Below are 24387 nucleotides of genomic sequence, written 5' to 3'. Positions count from 1 at the left end.
GTCTTCTAGTTTCATTGTACATCTGGACTTCTCAAATACAAAGAAAGCTGTCCCAGGTTGAGGGCTTCCATTATGTACATCTCACACAAACCAAAGCAGCTGGGGTAATCAGCACACCTGGTAAATATCCAATAACATGCTCCGCTCGACCTTTCTGACCTCATGGCCCACTGCTCCCCCTTGGGCGCTGTCCTCCAGCTCCAGTGACCACTTGGCTATTCTTCAACCGACTAAGCATGTCCCTGCATGTGGCCTCTGTACAGACTGTTCCTCTTTGCTCAGATTTCATCTTCCCTTCCCACCGAGGCTTTCCCTGTCCCCTATTTAATGCTATTTCTGCACACCTACCAGGTCCTCTCAATCCCCATATGTAGCCTGCATTATTCTTTTTTCGATACGCATAATACCTTTGAGCACACATAGTGTAATATCTTCTAATTACTACATTTGTCTGACTGTTGCCCCACTAGAAAGTAAGCTCCACAAACAAGGACAGAGATGTTTTGTGTTTTGTTCACACATCCATCCTAAGCACCTGGAAGACAGCGTTAAACTTGGATATTTGTTTAATGAAATGATAATAAGTTTACACATCTTGCAATTTAGATCCACTATGTCAACTATGGCCTAACTAACAAATGGACACAGTGGAGAAAAGATAATTTTTCTAACTATAAGCCCTAGTCTTTTATCACAGGTGCCTTAAGTCTAATGAAGGACCACTGAGTGACCTGCAATAAAACATACCCAATTTTGGCTGGCATGTAGAGCATCAAAGGCACCACTGGAGAATCTTCATTTCCATAGATGATGAAGCCCATCTCCTTCAGTCGTCTCCTGAAATACCTAGTGTTCTCGGCTAACTGCTGCACACATTCTTTGCCTGGAAAATTGTGGGAGAGAAAACAAAATGAAAAAGGAGGATGAAAAAAATACAGCAGTCTCTTCCTATCGCCATTCTATCTAAATAGGCCTATGCTTGTTTCTTCCATTTCAACATCATTTTTTTGCATGATAAACTATGTGAAATGTAATAAATATACCTCACTTTGCAATCTATCATTCTTACTGTTGATAGTAGTTTTTACATAACATGGAAAAATAAAGTTTAATGTCAAAAGTTTCCATGACATATTAGCATCCCCAAAGAATGTTGTTTTTCTGCAATTCAGCACTCCACACATCCTTGACAGTAAGTAGGATGTTTATTATCTTCATTTTAGAAGTTATAAGAGTCTCAGGTAACTTGCCCACATCACCCAGTAGCAGTAAAAGGCACAGCTGACACTAGAATCTAGAACTTCCAATTTCAATACTCATTCCAACTAATTATGTTTAAATCATTTTACACATAAGTCCACAGGTAAAGCCACTTAGACCTCAAATTTTTCTCTTAACCATTTCATTTCACATTGTTTAAAACTCTAATCAGACAACAACAGTCTATATGTCATAAAGTAAAATCATATTTTAAATCTGATTTTACTCATCTTCCTAAAATACAAATAGATCAAAACACATTTCTTTAATTATTCTTTAATTTAACTGACTAAATATCTGGCCAAGTGTTGACACTAAGGTTGGCCCATCTATGAAATGTTCAAATAATTGTTCTGTTTTTAATAAATCAAAAAAATTAGTTTACAAAGGGTTAAAAAATGTTTAATGGTCTTTTCAACCGTAAATAATTGTGAATAAGAAAAATTTGCAGTAATTTTCTCACATATATCGAAGCATAATCAAGCAATCAAATGTACAGATGGTTAAAAAAAAGTGTCCTTAGAAGTAGGATACTGATGGGGTTGGGGTTGTAACTCAGTGGTAGAGTGCTTGCCTCGCATGCATGAGGCACTGGGTTCAATTCTCAGCACCACATATAAACAAATAAATAAATAAAGCTCCATTAATAACTAATAAAATATTAAAAAAAAAGAAGTAGGATACTGATGGAGCTGGGGATGTGGCACAGTGGTGGAGCATTTTCACAGCATGTATAAGGCCATGGGTTCAATCCCCATCACCAAAAAAAAAAAAAAAAAAAGAGAGAGAGAGAGAGAGAATATTAACATATTCATTATTCATGCAAAGCTATGCTAGATAATTTGGCCCAAAATAACCCAGAATTAATATTCCTTATGTACAAGTTCATCAGAGAAAAACAGTCAATCTTTGATTAGACTAGTTACCATGAACACCAAGGAACAACACTTACGTTAGGTCCTATGTCTTACAAAGAGCAGACACTAAAGTGTGTCAGATTTAAGTATGTTGACAACTGATGAGCCAAGTACCCTATTTTCTCTGAGGTACTATCAATACATGCTTTACTTTTATAGGAGACTCCCACTTCCTGTCATTACAGCATCCTAGGGATCAAATTCACCTACTATAAACAGCAGAAGACTGGACAAAAAATACAGCACAGTGGTTTTTAGACACTCCAACACAGGGAGTGCAGGACTATGCTGCCTGGGAGAAGGGAAACCAAGCTAAACCTTCAGGTTGCTCTGTGCTTCCTGGAGGCAGGTACTAGATTGATGCACAGAGAAGGGGAACCTAGTTTTGTCAGTTGAGGACAGTTGGGTTTGGAGTGGAGAGTTGTCAGTTGTGATTAGAATTGGGGAGGCCAAGGTGGCTAGACTATCTTGGGTGTACAGGAGGAGGAATGTGCAGAGTGCACATGGGGATCTACAGGGGGCAGTCTCCTTGAGTCCTGGGAAGGGTATTGATTGATAGGCATACACAAGAAGAAAACTATCAGGGCTGGCATTATAGGTCAGTGGTAGAGCGCTTGCCTAGCACATGAGAGGCACTGGGTTCAACCTGCAGCACCACATAAAAATAAATAAAGGTATTGTGTCTATCTACAACTAAACAAAATATTAAAGAGAGAGAGAGAGAGAAACTATCAGATGCTGGGGAAAGAAAGGTCCACCAGAAAACAGCACTCACACAGAGCTTTTTTATTTTTTTTTATTTTTACCCATCAAAATGGGAGAATCTTACAACACATCTAACAGAGTCCTCAGAAGAGCATCACCTTAGAAATGGAACTAAATTAGCCCTGGACTAAAAATTGGTCTTGACCCACTGTAACAATACTTAAAAGCAAGTCTTGAAAGGATCCAAGAAAAAAAGTCCAAAATTACCTAAAGGAATACAATAAAATACAGCACACGACAGTATAAAATTTACTATGTCCAACACATAAAAGAAAATTGCAGGGGCTGAGATTGTGGCTCAGCAGTAGAGCGTGTGAGGCTCTGGGTTCGATTCTCAGCACCACATAAAAATAAATTAATAAAAAATAGGTACTGTGTCCAACAACAACAACAAAATAAAATTGCAGGCATTCAAATAAACAGGAAATGTGACCTTATGTCAACAGAAAAGATCAGAAATGACAGTATTAGCAGGATGTTAAAATGTTATTACAATTATGCTCTGTATGTTCAAAATGGTACAGGAAACACGATGAGAGAAAATAAATAAATAAATAAATAAATAAATAAAAAGGGGCAATCGATACACACAATAATGCTGACGGATCTCAAAAACATGTGAATTGAAATAACCAGACATAAAAGACAATGTCATATACAAATCCATTTATATGAAATTCTTAAAAAGTCATGATCACAGTGGCAGAAAAACAGATTACTGTTTGCCAGGGAATGGGAAGGGGACCGACAGCAAAGGGGCATGGGGGACTTCTGAGGATGATGATGTACAGATGGCTAAAAAAAGTGTCCTTAAAAGTAGGATATTTTATACCTTAGCTGTGGCATGGTTACAAGAATGTATATATTTGTCAAAACTGTGCAGTTACTTAAAATTCGTGAGTTTTATTATCATATGTGAATAATCTCTCATTAAATTTGGTTTAAGAATTGAGTGACACACATGAATATACATTGATTTTTTTCCCCCTGTATCTAGTACATTTTTCTTATTACAAATAGACTAACCTCAATTAAGATTTTTTTTTCATTCCACAAAAATGAAGACAAATTATCAAGAAAATAATTGTTAGAGAGATTTAGGCCAGGCGTGGTGGCGCACACCTGTAATCCCAACGGTTCGGGAGGGTGAGACAGGACAATCTCAAGTTCAAAGCCAGCCTTGGCAACAGAGAGGTGCTAAGCAACTCAGTGAGACCCTGTCTCTAAATAAAATACAAAATAAGGCTGGGGATATGGCTCAGTGGCCGAGTGCCCAAAGTTCAATCCCTGATCCCCGCCACCAATCCCTACCAAAAAAAAAAAAGATTTAGACCTTGACTTTTTCACTGATTGCTTTATTAATCTAAAGAAGATTTAAACAGAAGGAGGTAGGACTCTCATCCATTGTCATCTATTCTCTCATAAGAAAACATTTTTAATATAATATTCATATACAAACCTAAAAATACTGAGAACAGGTACTTAAAATCTCTAACCTGTAAATCCTTATGCTGCTGAGTAGTATTTCATGGTAAGGTATACCACAATTTTACTTATTCATTTATGTGTTGATGGACATCAGAGTTGAGATTATCAACCTTCATTTTGGAAGCTATAAAGTACACAGTAAAAAGAACTATCTCCTATTCTAGTTATTCCAAATAAGGGACATAAGAATTGCTACAATTACTAGTTAACAGTTCAGTTTCATTTGATCCTAACTGCTTAGGTAGGTGGCAAAAGAATGTACTATTTATACTTTATACATGAAGAAACAGGCTCAGATGTCAAATTACTTTCTCCAAGGCTTTTTATTCATCATATGGCAGATCAAGTTATTTACTTATTTATTTATTTATTTATTGTTGCAGATGGACACAATACCTTTGTTTTATTTTTATGTGGTGCTGAGGATCAAACCCAGTACTTCACCGGTGGCCAGACAAGTGCTCTACCACTGAGCCACAACCCCAGCCCTGAGATTTAGGTCTTTTGACTCTAGTCCAATGCTTCTTCCCCCATACCACACAAAGAAATTATCCATGTTTCAAATTTTAAAGCTTAATGCTTTACTGGGTAACAATATCCATAATTTACTTTGTAACTAGCATTTATGGGCAAATGCATGTGCTGAGGGTGAATGGGTAAAGGGGATGCAGGACAAAGGAAAAGCAGTTTTTCCAATAAATTCATCTTGAACAGCAAAACTAATAATCAGTGATGAGCAGAGGGATAAAGACTAGAAGAGTCAAGACTATCTAGAAAAGGAATTCTACTAATATTTGATGGAAATAATAAAAATGATACAGTGAATCACAGAAATGAAGCGTCAGATTATCCTTCAAACTATTAGACTAAACCATCACACTTTCAACACTTAACTGGTTTTGAGCTTAAAAAAAAAAAAAAAAAAAAGGCAATTTGTATGGGTGTGTGTGGAGGATGGGTACTAGGAATTGAACCCAGGGTTCCTCTACCACTAATCTACATCCTCAACCCTTTTAATTTGGAGACAAGTGTCTCTCGCTAAATTGCTGAGGCTGACCTTAAACCTATGATCCTCCTGCCTCAGCTTCTTGAGTAGCTGGGATTACAGGCATGTGCCACCGTACACACCTACCCCAAATTGTCAATTTCTTATGGTTCAACTTAATAATTTCAAAGAGACTAACAGGAAAATAATGTAGTCAAATAAATGCAGGCAAATCAGCAGGCTGTGGTATGTACATATGTTACCCTTACTTTTTTTTGTGTATGTGTGGTACTGGGGATTGAACCCAGGGTGCTCTATCATTGAGCTAAATCCCCAGTCTTTTTATTTTTTGTTTTGAGAGATGGTCTTAGTAAGTTGTCCAGTCCACATTACACTTGTGATCTACCTGCCTCAGCCTCCTGAGTGCCAGGGGTTGTATGTGTGTGTGCCAGAGGGCCTGGCTAGTTGTTCTTTATTCTTGAAGTGATACTGAACTTTAACAGACAACACAGCCATCCCATTTTGAATTAAATACCATATAAAACACCAGTTAATACTAATGCAGGTAGGCTAATGACTATTGAAGTCTAATCTGCCCCTGAGGTTTTTTTTTTTAATTTTTAAAAAATATTTATTTTTTAGTTTTAGGTAGACACAATATCTTTATTTTATTTTTATGTGGTGTTGAGAATCGAAGCCAGTGCCTCATGCATGCTAGGCGAGCGTGCTACCACTTGAGCCACGTCCCCAGCCCCTGCCCTTGAGTTTTAAGGTTTTCTTTTTTTGGTACCAGGGATTGAACCCAGGGGCGCTTTACCACTGAGCCACATCCCCAGCTCTTTTTTATACTTTATTTCAAGACAGGGTCTTTTTAAATTGCTTAGGGCTTCATTAAGTTTTTGAGGCTGGCTTTGAACTTGCAATCCTCCTGCCTCAGCTCCAGAGCTGCTGGGATTACATGGGAGCATCACTGAACCTGGCAGTTCTAAGGTCTTCTTACTGCAGAGTTCTGCAAGTCTGGCTAATTACAGACTTCAAGAAATACAGCACTGCTAAAAACAATTGCTATCACTTAAAAGGGTTTTACCTTTGTCTGAGAAAGAACACAGATGATAATAAGAGGTCAGAGTGCTTCTCAACATAAATCTTTACTTTTTTTTTTTTTTTGGTACCAGCGATTAAACCCATAGGGACTTAACTTCTGAGCCATGCCATCCTCAGCCCCTTTCTTATTTTTTGAGACAAGATCTCAAACTTGCAATCCTCCTGTCTCAGCCTCCTGAGGCACTGGGATTGCATGTGTGCACCACCACACCTGGCATAAATCTTCACTTTTTTTATTTAAAAAAAAATTTTTTTTTGTAGATGAACCAACCTAAGACCTTTCATTAATTTATTTTTATGTGGTGCTGAGGATTGAACCCAGTGCCTCACATGTACTAGACAAGCAAGCACTCTTAATCACTGAGCCACAACCTCAGCCCAAATCTTCACAAAAACAATTGGAAAATAAATCTGTAATGATTCTCTTGAATTTTACAAAGAAACTTAATGTGTGGTTGTCCTTTTGAACTTCTTCAGTATGTTTTGTCTATAGATATTGATAGACTTCAATCACTTTTACAAAGGATTTAGATTTAGAAAGCCATCTGGATTTTTTTTGTGGTGCTGGGGACAGAAACCAGGGCCTTGTGTATGCTAGATCCTACATTACCACTACTCTACCACTGAGCCACACTCACTGCCCAGAGAACTAACTTTATTAACCACTGTCAATATATTTTGAAATTGTATCAACTGCATTCCAGCCTTTTAAAAAAGGACATTAAAAAAAATCAAGTCATAATTCAGCTATCTCTGCCATATAATCTTTTCCTTTAAAAATATTTAGTTATAGATGGACACAATACCTTTATTTTATGTATTCATTTTTATGGGGTGCTGAGAATCAAACCCAGTGCCTCATACAAGCTAGGCAAAAGTTCTACCACTGAGCTACATTATATCCCCAACCCCTCAGCCATATAATCTTAATGTTGGAAGCAATTACTATTACTCAAATAAAATTCTTTTCCCTCCTGGACAGGTATTACTCAGAACAGTGTCCTATGAGCTACACGTTTCCTAAGTCTTGGGACTGATTAAAACAGAAGGATGAGACCTATGAACAAAGTCCAAGCTATAAAGGCAGCAAAAATTTTGCCTAAAACACCACTAGTGCTAACTATACAGCTGTTTCAAAGAACACAGCCAAATGTTTGTTCCTTTTCCTTTTTTCAGTAATTTCTAATCAGAGGAAAACTATATTTTGCTTTAGTTATTACATCTCTAAATATTATCAAGTCAATAGCTAACCTGCCTTATGTCCTGATAAGACAACACTATATAGTCTACTCTAAGAGAACAGAAGGATATAGAGATTTATGTTAATGTAAATTAATGGAGCGCTCGCTTGCATGACACATTTGCATTCATGGTGCCACAGAGTCCAACAGTAGGACAACAGCTCCGCCTCTCTCAGCTAGAAGTACCTTGGGCTCAGACAGGAGTCAGGTGTGACTAACTGCTGCTCTTACACCAGTTCCAAGAACTGTTAAGAAATCTGCAGGGTAGAAAATCTTGGATGCAATAAAGATAACACTTTCAAAAGAGACAACAAACTAGGGATTAAAAAAAAAATCCAAATTCCTTTCATGCTGAACACTTAAGCCATAGCATCTTTTATACATCATTCTAGTAATTTTTGAGAGCAAAAACAGACTTAGTAAGCTTTTCCACCTCTCCTGTTTACAAACCAGGTGTATTTAAGAGCTATTTTACAACTGAGAAATTAAACTGATGCCCAGAAAGGTTAAATAACTTTTTAAAAAAATATATTTATTTTTTAGCTATAGGTGGTCACAATATCTTTATTTTTTTAATTTTTATGTGGTGTTGAGGATTGAATCCAGTGCCTCATGCATGCTAGGTGAGCACTCTACCTCTGAGCCACAACCTCAGCACAAGGTGACTTAAAAGAGGAGGACACAGGGTTTGAATCCCCAGTTCTTTTGGTTTCAGACAGGACTCTTAACCATAACTCACCGATTTACCCCAGCTCTGGTACTAAGTAGGACCGACTAAGGAGGAGTGTCAGGCAATGCTGCCACCCCACATCACGTGGCCACATCACAGTGGCTGGGGGTATAGATCAGGCATACAGCATTTGCCTGCACATGACCACATTACCACACCACAACTGGGTGATCCTCTGATCTATTCCACCTGTGCAGTGTGAGTGAGTGAGTGAGTGTGTATGTGTGTGTGTGTGTGTATGTGTTGCAGATGCTACGTATGAACTTCTTTTGTCTTGCATTTTCCTTTCTAATTTCTACTCAAGATTTCTGCTGAGCAAGGTGGCCCACATCCATAATCCGGGTGGCACAGAAGGCCAAGACAGGAGGATTGCAGTTCAAGCCAGCCTCAGCATATTAGCAAGGCCCTGTCTTAAAATATGCCTGGGGTTGTGCTCAGTGGTTAAGTGCCCCTGGGTTCAATCCCTGGTACCAATAAATAAATAAATAAATAAATAAATAAACTCCTGACATATCCCATCCTCCAAAGGGGCACCCCCATAAAATATGTGTCAAACCATTTCCAGTGTTTCCAGGAAGGCTGTTATTAGCATTTGGGGTAGAAAATGCTGTCCTAGTTGTTAGACTGTCCAGGGCCCTGCAGAACATTTAGAATTGCTGGCCAGAAGGTGATAAATGTCAATTTTGCACTTCCCACAGCCCAACCTGTGACAACAAACCAACCAACCAAAATCCAAAGTAAAACAAAACAAAAAAACCTATATTTTTCTTAGGAGGATGGTAAATTACTGGTTGGCTGAGAACCCTGTTGGCCCTAAGAGTCATTTCCTCATATGGACTGTGGGGTTTTTTTTTTTGCTTGTAACCTTAATATCAGAATTGGAGACTCACAACCACACATTAGCTATAAGATACTGAATCTTGTGGGGGGAGGGGAGTTATTTGTTTTGGGTACCAGGGATTGAGCCCAGGGACACTTAATCACTAAGGCACTTCCCCAACCCTTTTTATTTTGAGATAGGGTCTAAATTGCCCAATCTGGCCTTGAAGTTGTGATCCTCCTGCTTCAAGCCTCCCTTGGGCCTCCCCACACCTGATTTGGGTGTGTTTATATTTCCCTTATATCCAATTACTATATTTATTCTAGAAAATATAAATGTGGGACAAAATGATATATTTACAATTCAAAGTTACATGTGAGAAAATACAAGAAAAAGCATGCACTAATCAGTCAACAGTATACTTAAAAGGCAATACCACAAATAGGTTATCTCTCTCTCTCTCTCTCTCTCTCTTTTTTTTTTTTTTTTTTTTCACTTTTGGTGCTGGAAATGGAACCCAGAGCCTTGCACATGCAAGGGCAGTGCCACTGAGCCACATTCCAGCTCTGGGGCCTCTCTTCAGTGGGCCCTTTCCTTATAGTTTTTTTGCATTCATTTTTGGAATTTTAATTCTGTTCTATTAATTGGAACATTACAAATTATTGTAGATAAATTCCCTCCCATTACTCTACTGTTTTCCTCCTCATTATTTTATTATTGTTGTTATTGTTAATATTATGAGTTTATTTTTATTATTCCGGGGGGATTTAACCCAGGGACAATTTATTGTTAAGCTACATTTCCAGACCTTTTTATTTTGTGACAGGGTCTCACTAAGTTGCTCAGGGTCCCCTTATGAGATATATGATTTACAAAATTCCCCCTATTCTTAAGCTGTCTCTTCACTTGCTTAATGGGTATCCTTTGAAGCACAAAAGCTTTACTTTTTTTTTTTTTTCCAGTACAGGGATTGAACACAAGGGTGCTTCATCACTAATCTATACCTTCAGCCCCTTTTATTTTTGAGACAAGGTCTCACTAAATTGCCCACGCTGACATGGAACTTGCAGTCCTTCTGCCTCAGCCTCCAGAGTCACTGGGATTACAGATGTACGCGACCATGCCTGGTTAAAAGCTTACATTTTGATAAAGTCCAATTGAATTATCTTTTCTTTGGTTGTTTGTTTTTTTGGGTGATAAAACTAAAACACCACTGCCTGGTCCACAGTCATGCAGATTTACACTATTTTCTTCTAAGAACTTTATAATTTTAGCTCTTACATTTAAGCCTTTGATCCATTTTGAATCAATGTTTTGTTCATGGTACGAGATAGAGGTACATACTTCTGCATGTGGACTTCCAGTTTTTCCATCATCATCTGTTAAAAAAACACTTATAGATACTGGAGGGATTATAGATTGGTATTTTGTAAAAATGCCAATATCCGCTGAACTTAAACATTGGCCTACTTTAGGATCCAGCAATTCTATTTCTGGTTACATATACCCAACAGAATTGCCAACCAAAAGACATGTGTAAGAATGTCATAGCAGTATTCTTAATAACAGTCAAATCAGGAAACAACCCAAATGCCCACCAGCAGAATAGATAAACTATAATATATTCAAGCAATGAGATATTAGACAGCAATGAAGATGAATTATTATTCTACCCAAACACCCAGATGGATCTCAAAGACATGATTAGTAAAAGAAGAGAGATCCAAAAGATGATTATATGTACTGTATGATTCCATTTATATGAAGTTCAAGAATGGGCAAAACTATTAAAGCACAATAACAGGGCTGGGGTTGTGGCTCAGTGGTAGAGCGCTTGCCTAGCATGTGTGAGGCACTGGGTTTGATTCTCAGAACCATGTATAAATAAATAAAATCCAATCAATCAATGAATCAATAAAGTATTTTTTAAAAAGGTTAAAAAAAACCCCAAAAACCAAAAAACCCCAGAAGTAGGCACAAGGCAGGCTGCATTGGGGTCACTGGGGATGTTCTACACTGTGATCTGTGGGTTAGGCAGATGACCATGTATCTGCTCATGGAATTTTAGACCTAAGATCTGTGTACTTTATGAAGGCCAATAGTACAATAAAAATAAAAATTCAAATGCTTGAAATGTTACCTTAAGTATTAAAAACAAAAACACCATCTGGAACTGAGGTTAACTTTCTCATCTCTCTATTCATAATCTTAATATAGACAATTATCATCTAATAATCACTCTTTTACAGAGAGAGAGAGAGAGAGAGAGAGCGAGAGCGCAACATCTGAATATTACTCTGGGGGGCTCAGGCATTCTCCTCAAGACAAACCTGGAAAACACCTGACATTTTTTGGTGCTGGGTGCTCCCCAAGTTTGCAAGGCAGTGGAGGTGGCATTGAAACAGCACTTAAAACCTCATCCCCAGGCAGGAAATGAAGAGATAAAGTGCCCACCCTCAATGTTTTCCCCTTTTCTCTCTTAAGACAATCCTATGAATGAATACACAGAACAGACAATACTGGCTACAAACGTATTTATTTTCTTTCTGTGTATCTACTTTCCTTCCCCTATAGACACTTCCTGAGATATTTCAGCATTCGTTTTTCTTCTGCATACAGTGCCAAGAAGGAGAGGCTGAGGGAAGGTGGGCATAACAAAACTAGTAATTTAACATAAACCTGGTCCAAATTGCCTTTTAGGAAGATACGAAACAATATAACTAAAAGGCTGAAATGGAACACAAAACTATTCAGCAAAGAAAAAGTTAAAATGACACATCTGCAGGAATAAAGCAAGAACAAATGGTTCATGTTCATTGAAAAGGTCAATTTGGGATTAAAAAAAAAAAAGCTTAAATAACTCTGGGTGAGCATAATATCAATATGTAACAAAAGTTCTCCTGAAACATTTTTTTAAATATTTTTTTTTAGTTGTAGATGGACACAATACCTTTATTTATTTATATTTATGTGGTGCTGAGGATTGAACCCAGGGCCTCATCCATGCTAGGCAAGTGCTGGTACCACTGAGCCACAACCCCAGCCCCTGAAACAGTTTTTGTAGGGGAAAAAAAAAATGCTCTCTAGGATGACAGCAATCTGAAATTCTGAATATTAAATATGGCAATATTGGCAATGTAATACTTTCTCAGGAAAAATACCTTTACTGAATTTGTGTTTAACTCCCATTTTAAAAGGAGTCAGGCTGAGTAGGTTGCAGACATTCAAGGAAGACTAGACTTGGGTCAGGGCTTACTGATGTTCCTGAACTTACTAGATAACCCTTAGGTAAACAGGACATGCTTTACATGTGCAAGCATATCCTTTAATAGTGAGAGTTGCTGGGATTCCTGACTCTGGTTATTCAGGAAATCAGATTTCCAAAAATAACTTTTACTTCTTCCAAGAAAGGGGAAGAGGGTTGGGCATTTAGATTTGACACAAAAAGTAAGAAAAACTACTCCCAAATCTCTGGGTTTTCTGATTCTAATTTTCATTATAACAATAAACATGCACATCTTTCTTTTATAATAAACATGAACATCTATAAAAGTCTCAATAAAACCTGTCAATCTGTTCCACTTCATATCATTTACTCCATATGATGAAATGCTCTGTTAAATCCAATCAACATCAATTAAAGAAACATTCAAGCCAGGTGTGGTGGTACATGCCTGTGATCCCAACTACTCAGGGGCTGGGACAGGAAGATTGTACGATTGAGGACTGCCTGGGAAATGAGAGAGACCCTGTCCCAGACCCCTCCCCTCACCCCTGCACTCAAGTGTCTGTTTTTTGAGAAAGATGACAAATTTACAAGAAAATGAATAATTCAAAGATACTAAGGAGTCACAATCCACAGATACTGTGACTAAATACAGGGGTAAGGATTTCTAGTTCAGCCTCATGAAGAGTGCTGCCGCTGCCCGAGATGCAGAGCGCAAAAGAAAAAGCCAGTGCAAGGGAAAACAAGCAGGAGAGGCTCCAACTCAAGAAAGAAACTCGATTTTGGAGGAGCAAATATATTTAGAGTCCAGAGGTTTGAAATGGAGTAAGTCAAGACTACTGTTCCAAATCGGAAGTTAATGACTGTTGGGATGACGGAAAGGAGGCCGTGGATAAACAGACCTGCCACCCGCCCCTTGGCGGGGGTGTTTAGGCTAATGTAATATTATTTAGTCCAAAGCCACTTTTTTTCTATGTAAATAAAATACAAGCGGTAACTTCTGAAAACAAACAAAAAAACAAACCTCTTTCAGAGGTTTCTGTCGACCATCAGAGGAACTGTAAAGGTTCAACACTAAAATTCGTCTGAACAATTTTCTGTAGCTTAGATGAAAATCATGCAAATTAGTAAATATAAGCATTTTTAAAATTTAAATTATTTTCTACCAATGGTTTTATGTTTCCAATTTTTGAAAATTCCAAATAAACCAAAGATCATTGGTGAAAGATGAAGGACAGAAGTAAAAAGACAAATTAGGTCACAGAAATTTTTCCTATGATCCGTTTTAAGGCATGCCTCTACTGTGTCCTTCGTTAGTTTGCTCTTTTATAAGTTTCTGTTGCTGTTCTTATGCCTTCATGTGTGGTCTTGTATAGTCAAAATAAACTGCAAACTCTGAGGGCAAATACTTTGTTTTGGTTCTTTTTCACTGTAGTACCTGCCTCAAGAAGGCACAGCAGATATTCAAGTTGAAATACTCTGAGAAAATGAAAACCCTTGTCTCTATTTGAACTAATTTAAATTACAAAACAGAATAACCTATAATTACTTGATAAATAATCAAGTATACAGCAAGGCAAATAATAATCTAGCCTATTAGCAACTATCTAGTATAGGAAAAGCACTCTGGAACTCAACACAAGGGCTCAAATTGTTGCTCTCCAGTTAGCAACTATGTGACTTTGGATAAGTAAATTAATCTCCATTTCCTCAACCTCCCAATTTCTTCACTTGTAAGAAGGAGAATGATGTTTAATAGTGTTCTGAGAACCTAACGGAAAGCACTTAAAACTGTGGTAGTGGTTGCTCCTGTGCTCTTCCTCTGCTATTCAAATCTTCCACACAAGACCACACACTGACCCTGTGGCCCAGCCTTAGTTCTGAGACGAAATCAAGGACTGGCCTGTTTATCCTGTTGTTTCTAGGTCTCCATTTTCTAATCTTTGGTATACCCTTCATCTTTTTCTGTTTTTTTTTTTTTTTTTTTTGTACCAGGGATTAAACCCAGGGGTGCTTAAACACCGAGCCACATCCCTGGTCAATTTTATTTTATTTTGAGACAGGGTCTTGCTGAATTGCTGAAACTGGCCTTGAACTTGCGATCCTCCTGCCTCAGCCTCACAAACTACTGGGATTACAGGTGTGTGACACTGCGCCCAGCTATCATACACTAATTATCATCCAGGGGAGGCAAATTACCTTTGAAAATTTGAGTACAGCAAACCAGATGCCTTCCTTTTCTGAAAGCCCATTACCATGACAGAGATGGGACCAAATTGTCTGGGACAGGCATAAAGAGATGCTTACATTAAGGTAATTTCCCCCCATTTAAAAAAATTATTTATTTATTTATTTATTTATTAATCTTTATTTTGTTTATTTATTTTTATGTCGTTCTGAGGATCAAACTCAGGGCCTCACATGTTCGAGGCAAGCGCTCTGCCACTGAGCCCCAGCCCCTAAAAATCATTTATTTATTTTTAAAAACATTTGTTTTCGTTGTCAATATGTGGTGCTGAGAATCGAATCCAGTGCCTCCCATATGTGAGGCAAGCACTCTACCACTGAGCCAAAACCCCAGTCCTCCCCCATATTTTTTTATTGGTGCATTATAATTATATATAGAGGTGGGATTTGTTGTTACATAGTCACATTAAGGTCATTTTAAAACTCGAAGTCATCAGAAAGTAATTTTGAATATAATATGGTAAAAGTGAATGAGATAGAGATAGAAATAGGGAGGGGGAGGGAGAGAAACAAACAGAACTAATAATTCTAAGTTTCACATATTAGCTTTTGTCAGGTTCTTTGGTGGCATCATGCTTCTGGATTTGTATCCTGGCTCCATCCTCTAACAGTTGTATGGCTTTAGCCAACTGAACCTCTCTTACCCAGTTTCCTATTCTGCAAGAAGGGGTTGAAGATAAAGTTGTCTGAAGAAAACGAGATAATGCATGTAAAGCACTTCATGAAATGCCTAACACATGATATCTGAAAACTTGCTTTTTATTATTTATTTAATATTTATATATGAAAGATAATTTAGATGATTATTTTTATTTTCTATTTTTAATTTTACCTAAAATGACGTCTATATATAACTTAATCTTCAAATTGGAAAACAAACAAGAACACATGGGTATATTTTCTTTGTTTTCTAAGAAGATATTAAAGATCTTGAGGAATAGAGAAAAGGGAATAGATTTTTCCAATTCTAAGACCTACTCATATACCCAAAAGGAGTGAAAAAAAAAAATTAGTAACACAAAACCAAACACAGAAGAGCTTAAGAGGTATTAAGAAATATACTGGGCTGGGGATGTGGCTCAAGTGGTAGCCGCTCGCCTGGCATGCGTGCGGCCAGGGTTCGATCCTCAGCACCACATAAAAACAAAGATGTTGTGTCTGCCGAAAACTAAAAAATAAATATTAAAAAATTCTCTCTCTCTCTCTTTAAAAAAAATTGTTAAAAAAAAAAAAGAAATATACTGCACTTTAGCACTGAGGAACTGTTGTTTCAAGAATTCAGAAAAATGGGAGCTGTGGCTGTGGCTCAGTGGTAGAGCACTTGCCTAGCATGATGAGGCACTGAGTTCCATCCTCAGCACCACATACAAATAAAATAAAGATACTGTATCCACCTAAAAAAATAATTTAAAAAATTTCAGAAAAATCAATGTTTTTGGTATTTGGTAAACTGTAAAAACATGATTTCTGAATTTCTTTCTTTTTTTCCCCTTTTGGTTCTAGGATTGACCCAAGGCTTCATGGATGTTAGGCACACACTCTACCACTGAGCTATGAACCCAACCCCATGAATGAAATTCTAATTGTGACTTGAACTAAGGAAAACAACAAAAAAATAACCCTAGATCCAAATAGATGATATAGTAAAAAAAGTCCCTCTACAAATGTTTTTTGTTTATTTTTTGTACTGGGGATTGATCTCAGGGACACTTGACCACTGAGCCACATAGCCAGCCTAATTTTGTATTTTATTTAGAGACAGGGTCTCACTGAGTTAGTTGTTCAGCACCTTGCTTTTGCTGAGGCTGGCTTTGAATTCACGATCCCTCCTGCCTCAGCCTTCCTAGTTGCTGGGATTATAGGCATGCACCACCATGTCCAGCTTCTAGAAATGTTTTGAAGATCAGACATCAATTAAAGGAATAATACACCTTAAAAAGACTAAAAACTATAAAAATGTAACAGACACCGCTCTTATCTGCTAATAAAATGAATTTGGCAGCATATTCTCAGTTAACTACACATGTGGGAAAAGAGGAAGATCCAGCAGCAAAGGTGACCAGCTAAATCAAAAAATGGTCTCCAATGGAATTTAAAATACATTTTATTATTTTAAAAGCAAATTTTTTTATATTGCTAACATCTGATTTTGGTATAAGTTCATATATACCAGTTCTATGAGAGTAAATGACTGATACACATATTTAGTGGCAGAGGCAGCTTACCATTACAAATGTGCCATGTATGATCTGTTCACAGGGCTAAAAACATGTGTAATATACAAAATTCAGGAATAAGCACTGAGGCGGGCTTATAAAGTCTTTTAAATATACAGAATAAACCAATTAGACCCAAAGCAACAAATTCGTCCATGGCAAGTAACCCCTCCCTTGCAATGTCTGGTGGTGGCCTACCTCTACTTCAGTTTCTCCTTGAGCTTAGAAATGTGGAGGTTCTGTGTACATGGACAGGATGTCTGCCCACTTAGCAGGGGCGAGGTCTGGGTGGAAGTATGTCCTAACACCACCACCATGGAGATTGCTTCCAGTGGAGGCCAATGCCTGTCCCCCTGAGCCCCTGTGGTTCTGGCATGCTGATGACAATGCTGTTTCTGGTCAGTACTCCCAGGCTGCAGTTACACTTATGATGCTTTATGCAGCATCAAACACTTCAACAAATCGTACTTTCCTACTGATCATTACTGGCTGTGTCAACTGTTTCCTTGAAGAAACCTCTAGAAGTCATAAAATGTACACTTGAACATATAGCATAATTCATATATGACAGGAAGAGAAGAAAGAATGGAGTATACCATCAACACCCATGTGGGGATAAATAAAGAGCCTATCACCCAAGAGCAATCCCTGTTCTGTTAGAATAATTAACTCGCTGGTTAAAAGCTTAAGAGGACAGTTGGCCAGGCTCCACTCTCACTAGTAAACAGCTCTTAGAAATTTTGGGGAAAATTAACAAGAAATAATAGTAATATTATTATTACTATTATTACTTCTGTTTTTTAAAGAAACATTTAAAATATTTAAGGGAGAATACACACCAACCTTACATGGGGTGTTTTCAGATGAGGTACACACATAAAATTCAGGAACAATACAACACTTCATTGATCAAAATGACACTGAGTCCCAAATTTAAAATAGCTTAAAAATTTACCACTTGTTTCCTGACTTATGGGGAATTCATAAGATGATTGCCCTCCTACAGTATAATTTCCTGCTCTTTCGTTATTCTTTAAAATTTTTTTTTGTTTTAGTCATAGATGGACACAATACCTTTATTTTATTTATTTTTATGTGGTGCTGAGGATTGAACCCAATGCCTCACATGTGCAAGGCAAGCACTCTACCACTGAGCTACAACCCCAGCCTATCTTTCATTATTCTTAAGAATAATTAAATACTGGGAGGTGTCCTGACAGGTGTCTTGACAGAACTCATGTGTTTGCTGATCTTGTTAAAATTATGGAGTAAATTCTAACAACTCTAGAATAAAACTTCCCCTATAGCTGTTAAAAGGCAATCAATATCCTCATTTCCTTCCTTCTCATAACTGATACTGTCAAATATTTCTCATCAAGTGGTGTTACTTATATGCTATCGCCAAAAGGCAATAATATTAACAAAAATTATTACTTATATATGAGTTCAAGCAAAAGAAGAAATCTGTAGACTATATATCAAACAATGGGTTACCCATGGGAAGAGAAATCATAGGGAACTAATTACTTTTTGTGATTTATACCTATAATATTTAGGTTTTGGAAAAATGAATAAGTCTTGCTCTTATAAGCAAAATGACTGGATAATGGGTAGGAAAAATTAATATGCTGGTATTAAAAATCCCACATTTGGGATCTTAAACAGACTGACCATTGAGGTTTTTGTGTTCATGCAGAAACAGGACCTGAAGTAAAACTATACATAAAGAGAATTCCAAAATCAGAGCTTACATCAGAATCTAAAAACACATCTTCATATTTGCCCATTTTTTGTTTGTTTGTTTGTTTTTTGTTTTGTGGTGCTAGGGATCAAGCTCAGGGCCTGTGCATACAAGTCAAGCACTCTACCAACTGAGCTATATCCCCAGCCCCACATCTTCATATTTGTATAGATGAACACCAGCCAACTCCATGCCCATTAGGTTTTACTTCCTTAGTCTTTTACTGTTATGAATTAGATCACATTACAAAGTTCTAAAATATAATAATTTGTTGTTTTTGATTTTTATTGATGATCTACTTATCTAACAAATTGTCAATGGTATAAACATCATGGATAGCATCAACTAAAATTTTGATAAGTAAAAATTAACATATAAAGTTAAAATTATAAAACTAGGTCTTTTTGCAAAGCTCAATATGAAGCAGAATAATTTACTTGCTCCTTCACTTGCATTGAAGCTGGAAATGTCTGAAGGCAAATTTTAGTGTTCAAAGAATGTGGGCTACAGATGTATGTAGTACCAGAAACTCAAAAGGCTAAGGTGGAAGGATGGCTTAAGTCCATGAGTTTGAGGCAGCCTGGGCAACTTAATGACAGCCTGTCTCAAAAACAAACAAAAGAAGTGGGCTAATCAACAGAGTGCTGTGATGGTTAATATCATGTGCCAATTTGACTGGGCAATGTCAATTGGACTGAGCTACAGGTACCCTGTCATTCAGGCACCCTGTCATTCAGGCAAACATTATTTGGGGTGTTGAGAGGATGTTTTGGATGAGATTTAACAATGGAATCAATAGACCAACAAAGAAAACTGCCTTCCATAATGTGGTGAGCTTCATCTGACCAGCTGAAGGCTAAAAGGGCTGACCCTGTCTTTAGTGAGAGAGAACTCCCGTCTGACAGTATTGAACTACATCAGTTTTTGCCTGCCCTTAGGTCTGGAACTGAAACCCTAGCTCTTTCTAGATCTCAAACATGCTGGAACCATACCTGGCTCTCCTGACCTATTCACTGCAGATCCAGGGACCTGTCAGCCTCCATAATCATGCAAACCAATTCCTTATGCTAAATTTCTGTTTATAAATACGCACGCACGCACGCACGCATGCACGCACACACCCCTATTGGTCTACTGGTTGTTTCTCTACAGAATCCTGATTAATACAAATGCTCACAAGGGTCCATAAATACTAAACAGGGAAAGTCAAGCAAATGCTTTATGATTGTTTCTTTGGTGCCTTAGAAAGCTTGGAAATCTCTTTAAGACACAGCTGTTCATTCATTTTACCAAGTTATTTCAGGTCCAGTGGGATTTAGGTGATGAGAACCCTGTTCCTTATCAAATAGAAAAAGGGCCAGGTATTTCTTTAATCATTTATCAACTGCAAGAAACAGCCCTCAAGGTGTTCAGGGAGGACAGTACTCTGTTATTGTTGCAGTACTGCTATGAAGCAATGAATGGTACACAGTACTTAAAATCCTAACAGTAGAAAACATCTTAGAACAAAAAAAATCTTGCAGCCATGCTTTCTATACATTTTCCCAGGAACAGGGTGTGCTTAATAATTAGAAACACTGAATGAAGAGTTACAGATAAAAATTCATAAATGGAAAGTCATCTTTTCTGTAAGTGGTGGTAAACATTTGGTGCTTTATTAAATTTGGTGATTTTTCTGATCTTATGAATCTCATTAGTAGATATTGAAGCGGACCTCCCTGCTGAAAGAAATGCTGATGGGGCTGGGTTGTGGCCCAGTGGTAGAGTGCTCATCTCGCATGTGTAAGGCACTGTGTTTGATTCTTAGCACCACATAAAAATAAATAAATAAAAGTTGTTTTAAAAATGTTAACTCTTTTTAGAAAGAAAGAAAGATGCTGATGATGTTAACAAGGTTAAGGAACTTCTACACTATGATGTTCCTCCTCCCCATTTAGATGACATCTTGGGTGTGAACTGGCTAGAACAGGGATGAATTATTAATGAAGTCATTACATTTTCTTTCAAGAAACAGCAGTCCCCCCCCTTCACTTATTTTTAATTATCCATTGTCACTTCCTTTGAACAGCTTTGAAGTGGGAGGAGAAGGCAGTAGAAAACACTTAAAACTCTCATCACAATGCTTCCTAGATCAGTAAATTACACAATTGTCACAAGTATCCACATGGGGTGCACCATGAAGAACAGCGTGGATGGCTACAGGAAAGGGGGAAGCCAGTCCAAAGTACAGTGGAGAACGACTCACCTACCTTTAAGGCCATCCTTTGTTCTTTAACTTCTACATGAACCCCAGTAGTGCTGTAGATTAAAATTAAATTACTCTATTTAAAAATATCTTAAAGTATCAAATGGGACTGGAGAAGGAAGTGGAAAAGAGAGCAGAGCAGGTAAAGGAAAAAAAGAAACTGTTCTAAAAAACAAAGTATAGTGGTATTTGAATTTTCTATTGTCCCCCCCCCACACACATACCATCTCAGAAAAAGAATGATAAAGAATCTTATCTAAAAATCTTATTTAAAACAAAAACAAAAGAAATGTTAACTAAAAGGCAGAGCAGATTGTTTTTGATAACACATTCCCCTCAGGTCCCAGCTAAATGACACTGGAAAAGCTTTCTGTTACACACACTTAAGAGTCCCAAAGAAAAGGAAAATAAGTGTGTCTTCAACACTCTTCACAAACTAAGGTATTTAGTCCTAATGAAGTGTCTCATGGAGGGGATAGTTATAAGGGAGCTCCAGGAAGCAAGAACTCTGAAAGGTAATTTCGTAGCATGGAGACAAATGAGCAGGAGCCAGGTTCACCATCTCACACACAGCCCCTATTTTGCCAGAGTGGCAACAAATATCCACCTGCTCAGCTTGGGCCATGTTGGGCTGACGGGTATCAAAGCAGACAAATCTGCCTTCCTGCCCCAGGGGTGCTGCTCCAAAGCAGTGCCTTGGGTTTCTATCTCTATATGAGAAGGAGAGCAGCTTTTGCTAACACCAAGGACTGCACAGCAAATTCCTCCCACAAGCAGGGTTTATCGTTCCCTCTCTAGTAGTGACTTAATCCTTTAATTCCTTTCAATGCCAAAAACTAGGATTTCCTGAGGACTGCCACAGGATGTGCAGCAAGCAGCAGGGGCCAAGGCTTAACGTTGTTGATTCAATATAATCAGAAGTTTAAAAAATGGTTGCTAATGCACAGCCAGAAACAGAGGGCATTAAACAAAAGGAAGAAAAGAGGCCAAATACCTTTGAAAAAGTAAGGAACTGAGCTTGAAAGGGTGCCGACTTACAGTCAGGACAGAAGTCTTTTTTTTTTGGGGGGGGGGGGGGTGCAGGGCCAGGGATGGAATCTGAGGCCTAAGACATGCTAGGCAAGTGCTGTACCACTGAACCACATCCTCAGTCTGGGATAAAAAGTCTTAATTTGTCCAAAGACTATTCTACTATCCTCTTGTGGGGCTGGAACATATCATATGCCATTGCTGGAGAGAAACAAAGGGAGGAGGAAATACACTGTGTGCATCATGGTCAAGCATCAAGATCGACAAAGGTGAGCAAATAAAGACAATCACTGAAAAAAGCTGAGCGTGAACTTAAACAGCTTGAGAGGTAGATGGCAAGGTGGTAGGGTAGGAGTTTATAAGTGATTAGTACCAACATTCGATTTAAAACAAACACTGTGCATAAGACCATTTGTTGGTTATGTAATAAAGAACCTGGGATTCTCAATAGGCTATAAATATACAAGTAGGAAAAAAAGAAAAACAAAAATAATTAATTCCAAGCAGCTTTGTAACACTGACCACAGTTCTTTGGGTTCCACCTTTCTCCCCACTGACTAGTTTCTAATTTCTCTACCTTTGTCACCAGCCATTTAGGAGGCAGCACAAGAATCTCAGATGTTTAGATTTTCAAGAACAATGAAAATTAGTAAGTCAGCTTTATCATTAAACCCCTGTTCTACGAACCAAACATTTCCCTCATTTTTCTTTTAAAAGGAGAGACAAATGGGCTGGGGATGTGGCTCAAGTGGTTAACGTGCTCGCCTGGCATGCTCGGGGCACTGGGTTCGATCCTCAGCACCACATAAAAATAAAGATGTTGGGGCTGGGGATGTGGCTCAAGCGGTAGCACGCTAGCCTGACATGCATGCGGCCCAGGTTCGATCCTCAACACCACATACAAAGATGTTGTGTCTGCCGAAAAAAAACTAAAAAATAAATATTAAAAATTCTCTCTTTCTCTCTCTCTCTCTCTCTTTAAAAAAAAAATAAAGATGTCGTGTCCACTGAAAACTAAAAAATAAATATTAAAAAATTCTCTGTCTTTCAAAAAAAAATAAAGAAAAAGGAGAGACACTATATCTTACCTCCTGGTTTCTTTTCCTCTTCCCAATTACCACCATTCAGTAGAGTTGTTTTTGTTATTCTTTGATATAAACAAGCTTTGAAAAAAAACTAAATAAATAACCTTAGGCCTGTTAAACATCAATCTGATTTTGACTGAGGTTTTTAAAAAATGTTTTTCTAGAGCCTGATCTACCAAGAAATCAGTGGTTCTGAGTAGAGCAGCCTAGAATCCTTATGTTTTTACATTTAAAAAAAATTTTTTTTAAGTTGTCAATAGACCTTCATTTTTTTACTTATTTATATGTGGTGCTGAGGATTTAACCAAGTCCCTCACATGTGTGAGGCAAGTGCTCTGCCACTGAGCCCCAGCCCCTGTGTTTTAATTTTTTGAGACACTGTCTTAAGTTGTCAAAGCTAGCCTTGAACTTGCAATCCTTCTGCCTTACCGTCCACAGTAGCCTACAGAGACTACTGGCATGTGCCACAATGCCTAGAATGAATATTCTTTTTCCTAAACTCCACAGCAGTGATACTCAACCTGGGCTTCCACTGGAAGTATCAGGAGCACTTTTAAATAACAACATACGGAAGCGCTCACCCCTAGATAGTCAAAGGTCTGCAGTGGGTCTTTGCCATTGGACACTGCTTCTAAACTTCTCATTTTGGGGCAAGGTTAAGGACTACTGCACTAAAGTGCTCAGATGCAGGCGGTCCATGGACAGAGTTTGAGCGTAGGACTTAAAAGAGTTCACCTTAACACGGTCCTTTGGAAACTCTGACAAAGACTCCTTGAACCCAACTGGAGTCAGGTTCCTCTGAGCGCTTTCTCTGTCAGACCTTGAGATTCCCTTTACAGTTTCAAGGAATACAACATGACTAAAAATCCTGCTGAGGGAGTTTGGAGAAAATCCCTGCACTTGGTATCTGACCACCCTTGATATCTTGGCACCCGGTCTGCTTCCTGCAAAAATTCTGAAGGCAAGGAGCCCCTAACCCTCGATGCTTCCCTTGGTAATTGCCCACCCACTACCCTGCATTCTGGCTATAAATTCCCACTTACCTGCGCCAGAGTCAGTAAAGCCCAATCTCTCATTGCAGTGGCCCCCTATGCCTATCACCTGGCCCCTCTTGAATAAGAAGTGCCATGGGACTGAGTGTTTTGCTCAGAGGTAGAGGACTTGCCTAGCATGTGCAAGGCTCTAGGTTCAATTTCTGTCACTACAAAATCAGTTCTGTCCCTGGAGCCACCTCTCTCACTCAGTCTCTCCGCTCTACTCTATGAGTGCACTCTCACTTTTGCTTTAA

At 38.1% G+C, this 24387-nt stretch overlaps 1 protein-coding gene across 1 annotated transcript in view; it reads right to left on the bottom strand.

Moving 5' to 3' along the window:
• The window catches only part of Sptlc2 (serine palmitoyltransferase long chain base subunit 2), a 114545-nt gene that overhangs the window by 11242 nt on the left and 78916 nt on the right, over positions 1–24387 (bottom strand). Inside the window, exon 10 of the mRNA XM_027931642.2 lies at positions 748–883. Within this exon, the coding sequence (XP_027787443.2) occupies positions 748–883 (136 nt within the window). The remainder of the gene's footprint in view (positions 1–747; positions 884–24387) is intronic.

Source organism: Marmota flaviventris, chromosome 2, assembly GCF_047511675.1.
Source record: "Marmota flaviventris isolate mMarFla1 chromosome 2, mMarFla1.hap1, whole genome shotgun sequence".
Lineage (NCBI taxonomy): Eukaryota > Metazoa > Chordata > Mammalia > Rodentia > Sciuridae > Marmota > Marmota flaviventris.
The sequence above is the reverse complement of the archived record's forward strand: the minus strand, read 5'-3'. Positions and strand labels throughout refer to the sequence as shown.